Below are 18,073 nucleotides of genomic sequence, written 5' to 3'. Positions count from 1 at the left end.
GAGAGCCCGGGGGGGAGCGGAGCCTTCCGCCGGTGCGCGCCAGGGAAACGGGCGGAAAGGGCGCGGCGCAGCAGACCCCGCGTGTCCCCCCGCTCGCACCTGCCCCGAGGGGCGCCGAGCCCCAGCGAGGGGCTGCCTCGTTCCGCAGGGCCTCTCCGGCCGCCGAGCTGCAGCGCCGTGTGTGTGTGTGTGTGTGTAGGGATCGCGCTCCACTGCGGCGGGAGGGAGGGGAGGAGGAGGGGGAGGAAGGAGGGAAGGAGGAGGGCGCTGCCATGAGCCGGGCCTCCGCGTGCCGCCCGCGCCGCCGTCCTGCCGCCCCCAGGGCTGCCCGCGGCAGGGAAGCGGCCGCGCGGAGCTGAGCGCCGAGCGGGGCGGCTCGTCCTGCCCGGGGGGCGGCTGTCGTGCCCGCATCTTCGTCTTCTCGCCGAGGCAGGGGGAGGCTTTGTGCGTGTCGGGCTCGGTTGGTTGGTGGCTTTTCTTTTTTTTTTTTTTTTTTTTTTTTTTTCCGTTCCATTTCTGCAGGTGCCCGCTGGAAAGTTTGGCGGGCGGGCGGCCCGCGCTGGGATGCGGGGCCCGGGGCTCGGCTCCCCGCCGCCTCCCGCCGCACCGCGGCCGGGGCTGCCGTAGGCGCCCCCTGGGAGCGCGCAGCGCGGGTATTAACCTCCCCCCCCGCTCCCTCCCGCCGCCCCCCCGGCACCTCCTCTCTCCGTCCCTCCCTCCTCCTCCTCCTCCTTTCCCGGTGCGCGGCCATTGCAGTGACCCCGGCCGGCCGAGGATGATCACGAACACGCGGGGCTTCTTGTGGTCGGACCTGGAGACGCGGGCGCTGCTGGAGATCTGGGGCGAGGCGGACGTGCAGTCGGCGCTGGACGGCAACTTTCGGAACAGCCATGTGTACCGGGACGTGGCGTGCCGCCTGGCCGAGCTGGGCTTCGAGCGCACCCCGGAGCAGTGCCGCATCCGCATCAAGGGCCTCAAACGGCAGTACTACCAGGCCCGGGACGGGCTGAAGAAGAACGGGCACGCCCGCAAGATTTGCAAGTACTACGACGAGATGGACCGAATCCTCAGCTGCCGGGGGGGGGCCTGACGGAGCACCCGAGCCGCCGCCCCCTCTGCCCGACGGTCCGCAGCCCCTCGGAGGGCCGCCCAGTCCGGGCGCGCTGCACAACGGCCGCGAGAACGACCCCGAGGCGGACGAGGACGCCGGGCTCGAGTCCCCCCGCGACAACTTCGCCGAGGACTCCGGGGAGTGCTCCTCGTACGCCGAGCGCCCCATCAAGGTGGAGTGCCCCCCCTTCGCCATCCCGGTGCCTCCCGGAGACGGTGAGTAGCAAGCGGCCCCCCCCTCAGCCCTATCGGTGCGGCCCCGGCCCTGCACCTTGCACGTCCTCGGCAGCCTCGGCCCCGCGGGAGAGGAGGGGAGGGGAGGGGAAGGAGGCAGTGCCGGGAGGTTCTATTGGTGTTCAGCGGCGGGGAACCGAGGGAACGCTGGCGCAGAGCTGAGGACGCTGCTGGTAGCGCTGTGCGTGGACGCGGCTGTCCTTCTCGCCCAAGGGTTTTCCCCGTTCCCTTTGGGTTACGGTGATGATGGAGATCCCACTGAAAAATCTGCTTATTGTTGCAGATGGGGCAGAAGGCAAGGGGGGAGCTTTTATGTAACGAATTGCTTGAGTTCTTCCATCAGCGCTGCTCCAACTTCAGCAGGCGCGCAGCCATCAGCCTTTAAGCAGTGCCTGCCTCTTCCTCCTTGTCCTTTCCCGCAGATCCTTGTTCAAGGAGGGGGAGTTGGGGGGGGGGGGGGGGGAGCGCTGTTTGTTTGTTTTAAATCTAGATTAACGCTGGGCTTTAATACAAACATGAACCTGTCTTCGGTGGTTGACATCACTGAGGCATCAGCCAATTGGTTGACGTTTAACCAACCTTCTTTTTACACATAAACCCCATCAAAGAGTTGTTTACACTCGTGTGCTTTTGAAATGCAAATCCAGAATGCCAACAGACTGAAACTCAATTTAGATTAATGTAATTACCTGCAATACACAAATGAGCCTATACTATTTAATAGACTTCACTTAAACCTTTTTAGAAGATCAAAAAGGCTGCTATTGTTGAAGTTCAGTACTACAACAATTAAAAGATGTCTGCATGATTTTTGTGCTGCCTTTGTAACTTTATAGAAGGCCGTGGGTATTTTTGCTCAGGTACTCTGAAATAAAAACGTCTGAAATAATGGCAGTTTGCATTGAAAGAGTAATAACATTGTGGCAAATTAGGTCCACGTTTCATAAGGAGGTTTTTTTGCTTCTTTCTTCTTAGTCCTTCAGAAAAATAATTCTCTCTCCTCTTGTTTTAGGCTTTAAAGAAATGAGCGCTCCGACGGTTACCCCGCCTCTCAGTCAGCCCAAAAGATCAAAAAAGCGCCATGCAAATTTAACGTTGGATAAAATGATGGAGAAATTCCTGCAGCAGAGCGTGGATACAGAAGAAAAATTTTATAGATACGAAGAGCAGAGGCTCAAAATTGAGGACAAACGTCGTGAAGCTGAGCACGCTCGAGAGCTCCAGATGCTGCAGATGTTGGGACAGATGTTGTCAGGAATTTCTTCGACGGTATCACAAAGGGCACAGTCTATACCAACGAGTCCACCTCAGAGAGCAAACCATCGTTCTTATGGGGATAACTTTAATTATAATGCTATGACAGCAGCACTTTCTCCGCCGATAGGTACTTCCTTCTATAGCATAAATAAAAGCGAGTCTTTTTTAAAGTTCTGTGTGAAAGCCCTGTTAGTAAGTAGCTTTTGCAAATAAAAGGTAGTTGGAATTATTTAATATTGTGGTGAAGGTGTCTGTCTGATGTCAAATGGAATTAAAACGTCGTTTGTATCATTGTACTGATTATTTAATATAGATATGTTAGTTATTACAACAGATTTCCTTGACTGAATTAACACTTTTCAAACTCCGTAAATGTTGGGCTCTTCTTTCTACGTTCACATCTTCGTGAAATGAAGTTAAGGAAGTTTTATGTATAGAAGGCAGGTGGGAAGGGGAAGTGTGTTGTAGCAGAAGTTCTGCTGTTGCTGAAGCTAACAGGCCTGACTCAGTGTGTGAAGTTAAGGATGTGCGTACGTTTTGTCCACGTTGGGAATGGAGTGGCATTTTGCCTGCACTCCAAAAAAGTCAAATGTTAAAGTCCAGCTTCTTGAAAACTAATTTCATTAAATAAAAATTACCGGTCTCCTCAGTAAATATCACGTTACTGCAGCAGATGTGGCATGATATGGAAACGTTGGCGTTGCCTTTTATTCTCTATCAGTTCACTTATAAATTCTTTGGGGGTCTGAAATTGATTTTATAGAGAAAGACAAAGCAAACGCTCTTGAATTAATTGCACAGACCTTTTCTTCTGTAACACGCGTGGGCCAGAAGTTGACAATCAGATCCTAGCATTTATTACCAGACTTCCTAGAGCCGTGGCTCCGTGTCATTTATGTAGTCTCCTTATGTGGAGGTATGCTGTGTGGGCAGGAGGAAGGCTGATATTTGGCTGATGCTGAAACCAGAGTGAGCCTTGGACTCGGTGGTTGTAGCCTGCTGTGTGAAAACAAGTCTTTTTGGGTTTAATTCTGAACTTCACACTGCTCGACAGAGACATTGTGGTTCAAAAAGAAAAAGGTACAGCACCCAAACTCACAGCATTGAATAATAACCCCACACTTTGGATCCTAAAAGGTGCACAGATTCCTGAGAGGATCTTGGAACCTGTACCATTCTGTGTTAAATATGCTGTGTGTCCTTGTAGGTGGGTTGGGAACTGAATGTTCAGGCCTGCAAGGGGCTTAGGGTAGGTGTTTTCTGATTGGATAGTTGGTTTGCAGAATTTCTCAATGTCTGAAGGCTTTTCTAGATAAATTACAGCAAGTGTATGGATTCTGTGTGTAAATGTTTCCTGTGGAAGGAAACCTGAAGTGCTTTAGAAAATCTCTGAGGAAATCATTGGACGTTCTACACTGGTGTGTACCTGCAGGGGTTTACCACTGTTTTTAAGAAATGCTTTTTGCCAGAAGTTGGAGGAGTTTTATTATCTGTAAAGGCTTGAAACTACAATTTAGTGTCTTTTACTGGATTTCCTTATGTGAGTGTACAGTTATACTGCACTGTGCATTGCATATATGCATTGCATATATCCCACTCTATTAAGAGAAACTTTGAATCTTTTTGAACGTTGAGAGTGTAACAAAGTGTTTGCAGCGGAGTGCTAAAAATGAAGCACTTCAGGCAGTACATCCTTTAAGGAATTAGGGTTTCAGTTGTTTATAGCTAAGCGTGCCCCAGTGTGTAAGTGGGACTCTATTGAAAATTCCTTTCTGGCAATTTTGTTTTCTTTCTGTTTGTTACATTGCTCGTGTTTACAAGAACCAGCAGCAAACGAACAGAGGACTGTGTGAAGTCCTCCTGAGGTGGAAGATAGGTATGTTTCTCGTGTGGTTGAAAGCCAGTTAATGTATGAAGCGTGATTCAAAGAAAATAATCTGCCCTATTTCCAGAGGAGATGAGTGTTTTGTTTTACTCTGGGTTGCTGCAATGCTATTTTGGCCGTGGTCCAAAACAGGGTGGATTTAATTTTTATTTTTTTTTATCTCAATAGGAGAGGAATGCCTGTATTATAGAAGGATTTTAGAAGCAAAAGATCAGCCAGGAGTATTTATCGTTGTGGAACACTAAAGCATTCTATTACTGAAGATTAGCTTGTCTGGTTTAGGTTTAGATTCTCCAGAGGATGGAGGAAAAGATGCTTTCTGCTGATAGTGCACAGATGCAGTTTTTCTTGCTTAGTACATTGTTCTTTCATTTTCTGGTACAGTTTTTTTCTTCTCCAGTTTTTGGGGCTGGGCTTACAAAATGTTACACAGCTGGAAGCAGTGGACTATAGTGCAAGTTATTATTACTTAATTCTCTGTTAATATTTAGCAGTTCCTTGAAAGCTTCTTAGAAGTTCTGTGAGAAACAAAACCTGACTAAAGTGTAGGAGTAGCTTTCCAGTCATATGAACTGCAATTCTGAGCAGACTTCGTGCAGATATGGGGAGTTGTGTCAAAATACAAGAATTTTATTTTTCGGTTTATGGCTAATATTTTGTCCATTTAAGTACTGATCTTCGAATTTGCCGTGCCTTGGGTTGACTGTTTAATACTCTTTAGTTATGTAGTAGAATTGTTGAAATATGTTTTTTTCTATATTTTCGCAGTCTACTGAAACAGCAATTTGAATTCACAGCCTTCTGAGTGTGTGGTTGGTTTAGTATGTAGTTTCACATGTAACTTTGCATCAGAGATCAATAGCTGCATTCTAGCTAAAAATTGTGGGTTTTGTAACGCTTGCAGCTAGCGCAATTGAATTAGAGTTTTGCAGAATGGCTTCTGTTATGCTCCGTATCCACCTGCCAAAATAAAGCAGTGAGATAGGCCCCAAATCTGCAAAGAGGTGGAAGTCTGTGAGGGGAAATGGAAATAAACTAGGGTATCTATATGGGATGTGGGTTTGGTTGTTGAGTACTCGTCTCATGTCCAGGTGTGTTAAGTGCTCACCAAGTGTACCTGTTTCAGTTGAGCTGAATTGTGGAAATGATCTGAGTCTGAACTAAGAAGGTAGCCTTGTGAACGTTCTGCAACTTACTGGGGGGGTTGTTTCTTTCTGTTCTTGAGCCCTAAGACTGTGAGTGGTGGGAATACTCACTGCATCAGACTTGAAATGCATGTAAAAAAATGATCACCTTCCCTAGTTTCTCGGTGTTTTAAAGGCCTTTAGGTGGTGAATCTTTGAGTTTTTACAAGGATGTCAGTTTGTGAATCTTTGAGTGATTTTGTTACTGTTTGAGTACTTAAATGCTGATGCTTAAGAAAGAGCATATTTTAAAGTAATACTTCTTTTTTCAGTTATAGAGAGATCTTTTTCACTGCATCGAAATCACACTCTAAAGGATATGGAGAATATTTTTCAACTGGTGCGCAACGTTATTCCTCCTCTAACTGGGAAGAGGCATAAAGGTCAAGATGGACGTATAGGCATTGTTGGAGGATGTAGAGAGTAAGTTAATCAGAAATTGGAGTGTTGTTTCCAAGAGCTTGAAGATGTCATTACAACTTGTGGAAGCCATTTAAGCTTGCCTTACATTTAAAACACGAGTATACTTTACTAGTCCATCATCATGATCTTTCTTGTGAATGGTCATGTTGTCCAGAGGTTATGACACAAACTTTCAGTCGTGAACGTGGCTGAAACTTAGCGTGCAGTTTATGCCTGTTTCTACCTTCTCAGTCATTTTTAACTATGGTAACACGGCATTCAATATTAATGTCTTTGCCCGTTGCATGATGAGGTTATAGAAGTAAATGGACTAGAATAAGACAGTTGGTCTTCGTTGTATTTTGGTATCTTGGGAACTAGATCTCTCAAGTCAGGAATAGAAGGTTGCTGAGATCATCTTACTATGTGCTTATTATTTTGATGAATTATGTTGTTTACTAGATTTTATTAATATCCTGATTTATGTTCTCGAGCAATAGAAATAGCATGCTTCAGAAAAAAAATATAAATCGGTTATATTGATCTAGAAATAAAACCTCTGTTCTGCTTCTTGGCCACTTTCAGTAATGTGTACAATACTTTGAACAAGCTACTATGCCCTCCTGTTGTTAATTTTCCCCTTTCAAAATAGAGGTGGCATCTTTCTTCTGTGAAAGAGATCTGCCCTTGAAGATCTGCCATTATATAAAGAGCAGAAGGTGCTGCATTGGCTAGACTGGAATTAATTTTCCTTTTGGTTTGCTAGGCTTGGGTTCTTACCTCTTGGCCAAAGCAGACACCTCTTAGAGTGAGTCTGCCTGTACCTTGCTCTTCAGTCTTCATGAAGAGAATTCAGGTCAACTGGAATCAGGTTTAGGCAATTTGGTTAAGCATCTGAAACCAGATGGGAGTGATCTAGGTCATGGATCTCAGGCTTGGCTTGCAAACAATGCTTGATTATTGTTCTCTTTTATTTGTCTGTTTTCAAACTTTTTAAGTGGACTGTCTGAAAAGAATTTGCTTTTTTGCATCATGGTCTTTATCAATATTTCTGTGAAGAGATCAGGTGACTGAAGTAGCTTCTTTGAAATTAAAGCAAAGTTTGAGATTGGCTTCGGCATAGCAGGATTTTTATCTGTCTTTGAAAGCAAACATAAGAGAAAGCTTTTTAATTTGCCCTCACATTTGAGTCTTCTTTAAGGCAGACTGATTTCCAGTTTGTCTAACATCATGAATGTGTTTCCTAATCTAAATTGTTTTTCATTTCATTCTAGATACACAGGAGCACCATATTTTGCTGCAATTACAGCTCTCAAAGTGGTATGTGTTCTTCTTCTATATCAATACAAAATGAACTTCTCATCATTTATGTTGGCTAAGTGCCATTTTGTAAAAGCATTCGGTCTGTGCTGTGCTTGAAATTGGAGTTCTAAAAGGTCTTCTATTTAACAAAGAAAATCCTCTGTTTTGGATTTGTAGAAGTACTTGGTATGGATGTGTCATTTGCTGTTTCCTGTAAATATTTTCTCTGTGTAACGTATAGGTAGAGATACACCAGAAAATGGAAGGTTTTAGAGAGAAAACTGTTTTATCAGAAGCTTGGGTAGCAAATCTGAAAACTTGCTGAAGTAGTTTCTCAAATAACTTTAGGTTAGTGTTTACAGCTGCATTTTCAGTGTTGCAGTCAGAATTCTTGGTAAGCATTGAATGAAGTAGCCTTCTTTTGAAATCATAGAATCATAGAATGGCCTGGGTTGAAAAGAACCTCAGAGATCATCTAGTTTCAACTCCCCTGCTATGTGCAGGGTCACCAACCACCAGACCAGGCTGCCCAGAGCCACATCCAGCCTGGCCTTGAATGCCTCCAGGGATGGGGCAATGTGCAGCTTTAGACTTGTAAAATTCTTTGGTGCTGAAAGTCTAAACATTGTTGGTTGAATTCAACATATCAACTTAATTTACATTGTAAATTAATGATCTTTAGCAGAAGTATTTTCCAGGCTTTTTTCCTAGAAGTGTCAACTTCCTTATTTTAGTGACAAATTAAACGACTAAAGATAAACTTGCTGCACACTACATGAATACTGTGGTGATTATTCAAATGTACCCAAAACACGCTTACATAATATGTATATTTTTCAGAGCTCTGTGATCAGTACTTTCCATTCACTGTGCTCCTTTTGTAGGTTTGTTTGAATAAGTACCAATTAAGTACTTACTTAGTATTTCTTCCTACCACAATCTACACCCCCCCTCCCCCAGGCTTGCAGTCTCTCAAAAATTTTAACTGAAATTATATCATTTATTAATCTTCTATAAAATATTAGAATCTACTCAGCCTTTATTCTATGTGCAGATGCAGAAGTACATTACGGGAGTCCTCTCTTTGAGTAACTTGGTCTCAGCTCATTGCAGCTTCACATAAGGAATCATAGGATCATACTTATGAATTGCTTAGTAGCTTTTAATGTTAAATGTACAAGAAGTAAAGCAGAGGAGACGCTTTATTAACCTTGGGAAATTTCAACATGGAAGACAGATAGCAGATCAGGTTTCCTACATATTACAAATTTTTAAAGTGTATTTGTGATTTTTTTTGAGTTGTTAATGGAAGCTTGAGACTAAGCCCCTTGGCTTCGTTTAGCTGAAGAGAAGTTGTTGAAATTGTGCCAGACTTTATCTGGTATGGATTTGGCCCATTGAGTGAAAATGGTAGGACTGGAATAGTACTCAGAGATTGTCATAGCTGTGTTTTGCAAGTATAGTACCTTATTATTTTCCTTTCTTAGTGTAGCTTGTCTCTTGTTCAACTCTGTTCTCTTGACTTTTTTTCTGGTTGTGTGTGTGATGTTTTAATCTTTACTTATCTGCAAATGAGAACCATTGTTCTGGTGAGCAAAGATTCATAATCAGTCATCCTACTGGTGAGAAACAGAAGAAAATATTTTGGAGTTTAGATGCAAATATAAGTTTTCTCTAAAATGTTGCATGTTATGCTAAGTCAAAATAGAAAAAATGAGAAAAGTTCCCTTTACTGAGAAATAGAAAAAGAGCGAATTATTTGCTGACTAAGCTTTGGAATTCTGAAGTTGTTGCTGTATAATTGATAATTATTTTTGCAATTTTTCTTTTTAGGGTGCAGATTTATCCCATGTGTTTTGTACCAAAGATGCAGCAACAGTAATCAAATCATATAGTCCCGAGCTGATTGTTCATCCAGTTCTGTAAGTGACTTCTGTTTTGTTTAAATGAGTCAGGAGTAGTGGTTTGAACATTTCAGTCTGACACTTGATTAGTTTACATTAGTTTACACTTACTCACTTCTCTTCTTAAGTGTCTTGCATTATTAGATACACAGCTGCTGCTTGGAATAGAGGGAAAAGATTTATTAACAAGAAGGTGAAAAGTTTAATAACCAACTGTCTTAATAGGGAAGATCCATTTGTGCTCCTCTGACTTTGAGTTTTGAAATGTGTCGGGGATGGATGAACTTGAAGTGGATGAATTGTTTCAGTGAGGTGTTACAGTGGTTACAGTAACGTGGTGTTTTGTCTGATACCGTAGGATAACTAAAAAGACAGAAAATCTCCATGGGAGTCTTAGCTTTTCACTTTGCTTGTCTTGGTGAATGCCACTTGGAGTACAACATATGGCTGCCTTCTATGGAAAGGGTTGATCTTGCCTTCAGGGGAGCAATTTTAGGGTTCTTGATATCTGTGGTAATAGAAAAATTTTATATGAAGAAGAGAAGCAGCGTAATCAAAAACAGATGTGACCATGAACAGTAGAAATATCTGAACAGCAAAATTTGTGTTCATGGGGAACTGAATTGTGCCTACTGAATGGAGATTTTTTACTATGTAGGTTCTCTGTGTTGTCTGTGGAATTCAGATTCCAGTGTAGACTTTAATCCTTCTATTTGCAAAGAGAACTTATGAGTTAAGCTTCATCTACAGGAATTCATAGAAAAGTTGTACAAACTGTGATGAATCTTGCAATTTTCGTATCCCTATTGTATTAAGACTGAAAATCAATGATAATGTGTTTTACTTTTATTGCAACTCAGATTAATTTCACCCTGGCAGCTGGTTAATTGTGTGAATCTGTGGCTCTGTAAACTTTGCTTATACGATATTAAAAATGAAAAAAAAAACAAATATCAGAATGTTCAGAATTTATTTGTTAAAGCATCTCTTTTTTTTTAATCTCTTCTGAAAGCAGTCTTCTTCAGCGAGAAAGGAAGAGATCTTGACTAACTGTGCTGAACCCAGGCGTTAGTCAAATTTACAGTACAGCCTGTTTTTCCTGTAAAGTACTTTGTCTCTGGTGTCACGTTTTTATATGATCTTTTCGATGTAGAGAAGCAGTTTGAGTCCTGCTAGCATTGCTGGCCGCTCTTGATTCAGAGCCTAATCAAGTCTTTGTACTTTCTCCCGAGCCACGCTTCATGCAGTGAGAAACTCTGGGTAAAAAGCACTGAGCTATGACATTGTTTTCTTTTGTGTCCTTCCCTAAAACTTTGCTTTGTTATAATTTCTCCGTGACCCTTCCGAGTAGCTAGGTAGCTGTTGTACCACTCTCTTCTTATGCTAATCGTAATGATGGCCCCGTGTACTTCTCAATTCACTGTTTGAACAGCTTGGCATTTTGCCAGGGTTCAACTGCCATTTTGTACAGCCAGAAGTCTGACATTTTATCATCTCCTCGGCAACTCGGCTGCTGCTACCTTTCTGTGCAGCCATCACCTCAAGGGGGATCAACTTCAGGAAGGAACATCTTTTTCTTGCTGCCCCCTGAATGTAGAGGCTCTTCTGGCTCATTAGAGCTGCTGCAGCTGATCTTTGGTGGCAGGACTAGCAGAGGTGTGTGAGAGCTAGACGTTGTGCTAGTCTGTTTCAGGTCCTTGGCAAATGCCTGTCACTTCAAGGATGTCAAGAACATTATGTGTGAAGGATTGAGTAGGATTGTAGAAGGAGAGTTATGAAAATAACCATCCCTCCTGCAGAATTGCCAGGGTAATTCCCTGTGGCCACGGCTGCGGATCATCACAGATTCATTTAAAGTGTAACGCCTTGTGCTAGAGACACCCTATGATGCAAGTTTGTCTTGTAATTTATCTTGTGACTTCATTCAGTGTTCCTGTGTGTGAAGGTGAAGGAGCCAGAGCTGCACTTTGCAGCCTGGGATTTGGGAAGATAAAGCTTTAACACCTGGCTCTGTGTGTCCTCACTGCCTGAGTTGATTAATGTTCGCTGCGTTTCTAGGAGCAGTGAATTGTCAATATTATCTACAGTGATATTTCCTTCTTATTCAGGGATTCTATCAAAGGCATCAATAATAATTTAACCAGCTACCCAGTTCAGTTTTTTTGCTGTCTGACTTTTTGCTTACATGTGGAGAACTAAAAATTAGAAAGGTGTGAAGGTCCTTTGGAGAATGGACTGTACTGTGTTTTAGTCATACCTACCTTGTTCTTCCTACTACCACCCATGTTTTGTACTACATTATTCTGTTTGTTTTGTTTTTGTTTTTTTTTAATCGCACTCTTACTATGAACTTTACGCAAAGACAAGATAATACTGAAATGTGAAAGCCAAGGTTTATTGCAGGCATGTCGATTCTTTGGCTTAGTTCATGTTGAGGAGACTTCTTCAATACTTGTCTTGAGTTACCTTTCCCTCTCTTGATAGGCCAGTGATCACAGAGTTGAATGAGCTATATGAACCCAGTTGGCTGTATTTGAAAAGATGAAATAAATCTGTTCTGTTAGATTGCCTCTTAGGAAAACTTTTTCGTAATTGTACAGAGTTTTTCTTTGTCCCTTTCTCATTCAAAATGTGGAAAGGAGATTCAAAAACATTGTTCGTTTGTGGAAGGAGGCTCATAGCTTTCAGTTTTGTTAGTTAAGAATGGCTATTAAACACAGTGGGGCTGAACTCAATTCTGAGTAGTCTGCTGGAAGAAGCAAAAGGGTTTTTGTCACTGAAGCAAGTCAGAGAGAGAGCACAGGTTGCTCTGATTACCAGAAGGACTCCTCCTGAATGTCCTGGTTGCTGGATCCTTACATACCTGCAGTGATAAAAGCATGCATAAACTGTGTGATGTTTATCTGAAACCACATTTAGACAGCAGCCTGGCTAGGAATCACATGAGAAAGTTGTGTTTGTTTGTTTGTTTGTTTGTTTTTTCTTTCCAAAGCACTTAGGGTGAGATAAAGGTCAGTTTGCATGTATGCTGACTCAGAGGAGTATACTTAAGCTGCTTCTAATCATGTCATGCAGCACCGTGGACAAAACTTGTTTACAGATCTGTGTTTTCTGTCCAGTGTTCCTGGGAAAGAAAAGCTGCTGCTTCTTTCCTTTACGCTGCCAAGTGAATAGAAGAAAGGAGATGAGTTCACCTCATACTCTGTCTCTTTCTTCCCTATTGTTGCAAGGATTCTCATCCTAGGTGAAAACTGACAGATAGAGGTGAAGTTAAAGATTTGTGGTGTCACTGTGGTGACTCTATTCTTGTTGCTTCTTCATACATAAAAAAGAGAAGCTTACATGTGTAGACACATTATATTCCAGGTAGGTCCTGGAATACCATCATCCTTCTGAATGCTTGCCGTGCTGCTGTGATTTGACATCAGCATTAGATTTCTTCGGTATTCAGTCTTCCTTGAGTTTGAGTGAAGAAAGGTATGCCTGGCATTTTCTTTATTTATTATTGGAAGCTTTTAGGGTCTTATTCATTTTTCTGTCTGACAGTTACCAAAACATGTTTTGACTGAGACTTGTTCTCTTGTGTGTCCACAGCTGATTTGAAGTACTCTAGCCTTCTAGGTATTGGTTCAACTGTAATCTGTAACTTAGCATTCAAATGTAAACTAAAGAGTGATATCAAAGTGATAGAAACTTGGCACTTTATCAGCCAACATTAAAAAAAAAAAAAAGGAAAGGAAAAAAAAAGTGTGTATCTGTTTTTCTAGGGGCAATGTTTTGTTTTGAGGAAGGTTACCTTGTCAACTCAGCTGCATGCTGTGATTTATAAAATCACAGATTTGGTTTGTTGCAGTCATTCCATCTGGGAGAGATTTTGACAGATTCTACTTACAAAGGCAGTTAAAGGAAATATTAATATGTCAGGACTGCTTCTGTGAACTCTAAAATGTGAAAACAGCTGAGTCAAGACATTTGGTTGTTATTTACTTCTGGGGGGGGACTGCTGTAACACACACTGGTATGTGATCTAGACCAGAACGTACTATAACTGCTTTGAAGATTAGGATACATCTAAAAGAAGATTGTAAAATAACTGTGGTATCTGTACAAGGCTGGAGGGGTTGCCCTTGAGTGCCGTTGCCATGTCTGCGTGAGAAATCTCCAAAAGCAGATTTAAGTGATAGCTTCTTCTCCTCTGGGGCTCTTTCTCACAGGATCTGAGATGCTCTGATCTGAATAAGAGAAGCGACCCTGTTTGTGTAGTGAGTTGAGGTTCCTAAAAAAGGAGGCTGTGGTTGGGTCTGTTGCCTATAGTGCACTGACAATATACCTGGTGAAGTGGAAGATCTCATGCCTGTATGAGAGTCTTTGGTGACTGAGTAGCAGCTGTGGAATACGTTTGGGGTTTTATCAATAAGAATAGTATGATATGGTAACTAATGCATTTTTTGCAAATGCGTACATTGATAGGTCATTCACACTCTCTCTACCTTGAAGGTGGAACATGGAGCAAGGCAGTGGAATATGCAGATTGAGAGCAGTCTTTTGCCTTGAGTGTGGGAGGCCCTGCTCCTTCCGGCTGCTGGATTGCTGTTCTTGCTGCTATGTTGTTGATGTTCTAATGAAACCTGTCATATATACATTTTGGTGTCTAAGTTAGTTTATCCGATGACTGAAGAGGAATAATTAATTTTATTATGATTCAATCCCTCCCTCGTTAGGAGGGATTTTTTTTTTCCATTTTGCTCCCTGTCATTTAGTCAGAATGTGGCAAGAAAATAACTACCATCTGTGCAATACTTGCAGATTAAACACTGTGTAAGTATCTTTCAGCAGCCCGGTAGGTGAAAATGATAGTTTTGTCTTCTAAAGTTTCTTTTTGGAATTTTAATGTATTTAATTCACTAAATATCTCTTTTTTTTGTCTCAAAACGCATCCAGCCAACTTCACGATGCTGTCATCTCTGAGATTTGCTCCACCTCATTGAGGTGCTTGGAGGGAAAGCTATGAGTTGGCCATGGATCAACAAGATTTTCTAGAACGAGCTGTTATTTTTAGCTGTGCTCAAGGGACTAAGAGTTGCTACATGTAAAGTTTGGACTTCTGGAATTTTGGAGTAAATTTACAAGAATAATGATTTAAGCATTGACAAAGGCTTATGATCGTATACTCTATGAGTATGGAATTAATTTAATGTTATGCTCTCTTTGGTTTTGCCTATAATTCTTTGACCTAACCTTTGTGGAATAATCTCTATCCCTGTCTTATTTGCCTATTTTCTAGTAATGGCCTCACCTCACCCAAAGTTTACCACAATAGTTAATAATTAGCTCTCTGAGAGAACTGCCTACATTCTAGAGCTACACATTATGTCCTGTCTTTCACTCTTTTGATGTACTATATAACATGACAGGATCTAAATGTCAGCAGGTCTAGTGTTTGAGTCACATCAATATAACTACCTGCAGCGGTTGGACAAACAAAACCAAAAATTTCCATCCTCAGATCAGAGACTTGTTCTCATCTTTGAAGATAAGATTCTAGATTGGCTTTTGAAATTGCCCACTTGAAATGTCTTTGTCTGAGTTTACCTGACTGACTTTGGCAGTGATGCATTTTAATGGATTTGGAGTTGGCCTCAATCGCTATACCTGCGTGCTGATAAGAAGAAGGTTTTTAAAAATGTGTTCTCCATTCAGGTGCTGTATTGATCAGTTTGCAGAAATTTTGTTTGTATCCCTTGACCTTCTCTAGTAGTAGACCCTACTGATGGTGTTTTTATGAAGTCGGAAGCAGATCTCTGATGAATGAGGTGCTTCCACCTGCCTGAAACAAAAGTGAAGAGCTGCAGTCCTGCTGTCTCCTCTCTGTGCCGTCATTCCTAGTTATCTATTACTTCCATAGCTCCCACTTACACCTGTGCTGAATTTGCTACACAGTTTCTTGTTTCTGTGTAAAATCTGACAAGGCTGCAGCTTTTCATGTTGTTCCTTTTCCCGCTTCTAGAAAGCAATGACAGTAACTGTCCTTCTTGTCGGTTAGGAAATGCTGCTGTGTTTAGAGCTTTCTGTGATAATTTAAAGCTATTGCCTTGATGGCTTTTGATCATTTGCTGAAAGCCACTCTTTGAGTAAAATATGGCATACAGCAGAATTTTGTTTGTTTTGGCAGCTGGGGAGCAGAGTTATGTTTCAGGCTCAAGCTGTCAAGTGTTCAGTTCTGGACAGTGACCAGCTTAGAGCAGACTTTCACATAGATAGTGACTACTGAATATTGATTACAGACTGCTGTGGAAGATGTTTAGAAACTGTGGGGAATCTTAGGTCTATAGTCACCATCTGTTTTCAAGCTCTTTGGGTATTTTTTGGAAATGTCTACATTGAGGTTTCACAAAGATAAAGATCTATAAAACTGTCTTATATCAGTTTTTATTGTGTGATAGTGAAATGTAGAACAGTTCTGAAGGGCAGAAATCTTGACTTAAAGCAGTTGTTCTGTTTACTAGAGTTCAAAACTAAGAAGTATAGAAAGTTGTATGGCTGTGCATCCAGATAGGAGATAACACTGAGACTATGCACTACCAAATCCAGCAATTACTGTCATAAGCACAGCAACTAAACCTCTACTGTTCTTGTACATAAAAATAGCTTGTGTGGAAAGCCAAGAGGATTTCTGTCAGCGTGTACTAATATTGGTTTGACAGAAGTTATATAAAATTACCAATAATTCACAAAGAAAATTTGTCCTTGCTTCTTCAGAGATTAGGTATTGTTTAATTTGAAGAGAAACTATTGTTTTTTCAGAGTTTTCCATTAAAATTACATTCTAAAAGACAGATAAATAAGTGAAACATATATTATTCTTAAACCTGTGCCTTGGACCTGTCTACGTAATGTTCAAGGAAGGCACAGGATAAAGCTGTTTTGTCTCTTTGCAGTCTCTTCTCAGTGAGCAAGGCTCTGTCTCTCTCTCCTACCTGTCACTAATAGCCAGGGAAGTTTGATCAGAGAAACATGCTTGAAGTCCTTTTTCAGTGTTCCACTGTGAAACTGCGTATTTGCTTCTTTACCTCTGCTTTGACTAATAGACAATGTGTAAAGTTGATTGTTTGATAGGAGGTTATCTTTCTGACACTTAGAATCATAGAATCACCAAGACTGGGAAAGACTTCCAAGGTCTCTAGTCCAACCATTCTCCTACCACCAGTGTTTCCACACTAAACCATGTCCTTTAGTACAACATCCAGATGTTACTTGAACACACCTCCAGGGACAGTGACTCAAACACCTCTCTGGGCAGCCCATTCCAGTGCCTGACCTATGTCTTGCAGAAGAAATTTTTCCTAACATCCAACCTGAATATCCCCTGGCACAACTTGAGGCCATCCCCTCTAGTCCTGTTGCTAGATATGTGGCAGAAGAGGCCGACCTCCACCTCTCCTCAGCCTTCTTTCAGGCATTTGTGCAGAGCCATAAGGTCTACCGTGAGTGTCCTCTTTTCCAGACTAAACTAATCCCAGCTCCCTCAGCCATTCCCTGAAAGACTTGTACTCCAGACCCCTCACCAGCTTCATTGCTGTTCTCTGCACATGCTCCAGGGCCTCAATGTCTTTCTTGTAAGGAGAGGCCAAAAATTGAACTTGAGGTGCAATTGAATTGTACAATTGAACAGTACTTGAGGTGCATCTTCACCAGTGCCGGGGACAGAGGGACGATCACTTCCCTGCTCCTGCTGACTACAATAATTCTGGTACAAGTCAGGATGCTGTTAGCTTTCTTGGCTGTCTGGGCACACTGCTAGCTCATGTTTAGCTAAGCACTGACCAACACCCTCAGGTCCATTTCTTCCATACAGTCTTTGCGCTACTCTACCTCAAGCCTGTAGCTTTGCTTGGGACTGTTGTGGCCAAAGTGCAGGAGCCAGCACTTGGTCTTGTTGAACTTCATCCCATTGGCCTCAGCCTATTGATCCAGCCTGTTGATATCTCTCTGTAGGGCCATCCTGTCCCCAGGTTGGTCAACACTTCCTGCCTACTTGATGTCATCTGCAAACTTACTGAGGGTGCACTCATTTCCCTTGTCCATGTCATCAATAAAGATATTAAACGGGATAGGATTTGACGTTAACTTTAGACTCTTCCCTACCTACTAGACTTCACAGGAATTGGGTGGCTTAAGCAAGCTTCTTTTGTTGCATACAGTCGTTATTTACTTGTTTATTCTATAGTTGTCCTTTTCCATATGCAGGGAAAGCTTTATCAGTTGCTTTCCATGCAAGCTAAAACTTTGAGGAAGCTTTATGGGTTTTAGGAGGGCGTTGGTTAGTTTCTTGGTTGAGCAACAATGAGCTGTCATCATCTAGATTTCCTGTAAAATAGTGTCTGATAATATTTCACTTAACAGTGGTTAGCTGCAAATTAAGTAATTCTTTAAAGATGTAGTCATTGCCTCCAAATCTATAACTGTGGTCTCTCACAATAATCTTTATTGCACACATCTGCACAATGGTACTGTTGTTCATTTTTCATGTTTACAAGTGTTATTGCTTGCATTCAGCTTCACAAATTATTCCCATTGTGTATATCCATGGTGTGAGAGTATATTTTTAAATCATGGGAAAGCCAGATTGTTTCCCAATCTCCTACCCCATCTCCTTCCAAAAAAATCTTACTTTACTTTGGAAAATAAAGGGCAAGAGAAAACTGGAAAATAAACAGGACAGGAGGCAATGGGCACAAACTGGAGCACAAGTGGTTCTGTGTAAACACCAGGAAAATTTTCTGTGCTGTGTGAGT

The 18,073-nt window shown here is 42.0% G+C and overlaps 1 protein-coding gene across 1 annotated transcript in view; it reads left to right on the top strand.

Annotated features, from left to right (window-relative positions):
• Positions 1 to 691: 691 nt before the first annotated feature.
• The window catches only part of NAXD (NAD(P)HX dehydratase), a 47,750-nt gene continuing 30,368 nt past the window's right edge, over positions 692 to 18,073 (top strand). The window contains 6 exon segments of the mRNA XM_042866664.1: positions 692 to 1,084; positions 1,086 to 1,326; positions 2,357 to 2,728; positions 5,943 to 6,093; positions 7,347 to 7,392; positions 9,208 to 9,296. Of these exon segments, the coding sequence (XP_042722598.1) occupies positions 776 to 1,084; positions 1,086 to 1,326; positions 2,357 to 2,728; positions 5,943 to 6,093; positions 7,347 to 7,392; positions 9,208 to 9,296 (1,208 nt within the window). The 5' untranslated portion in view covers positions 692 to 775.

Source organism: Lagopus leucura, unplaced genomic scaffold (assembly GCF_019238085.1).
Source record: "Lagopus leucura isolate 7727_CA_CO unplaced genomic scaffold, USGS_WTPT01 Super-Scaffold_100001, whole genome shotgun sequence".
Classification (NCBI taxonomy): Eukaryota; Metazoa; Chordata; class Aves; order Galliformes; family Phasianidae; genus Lagopus; species Lagopus leucura.
This window is presented reverse-complemented; position numbering and strand designations above follow the sequence as displayed.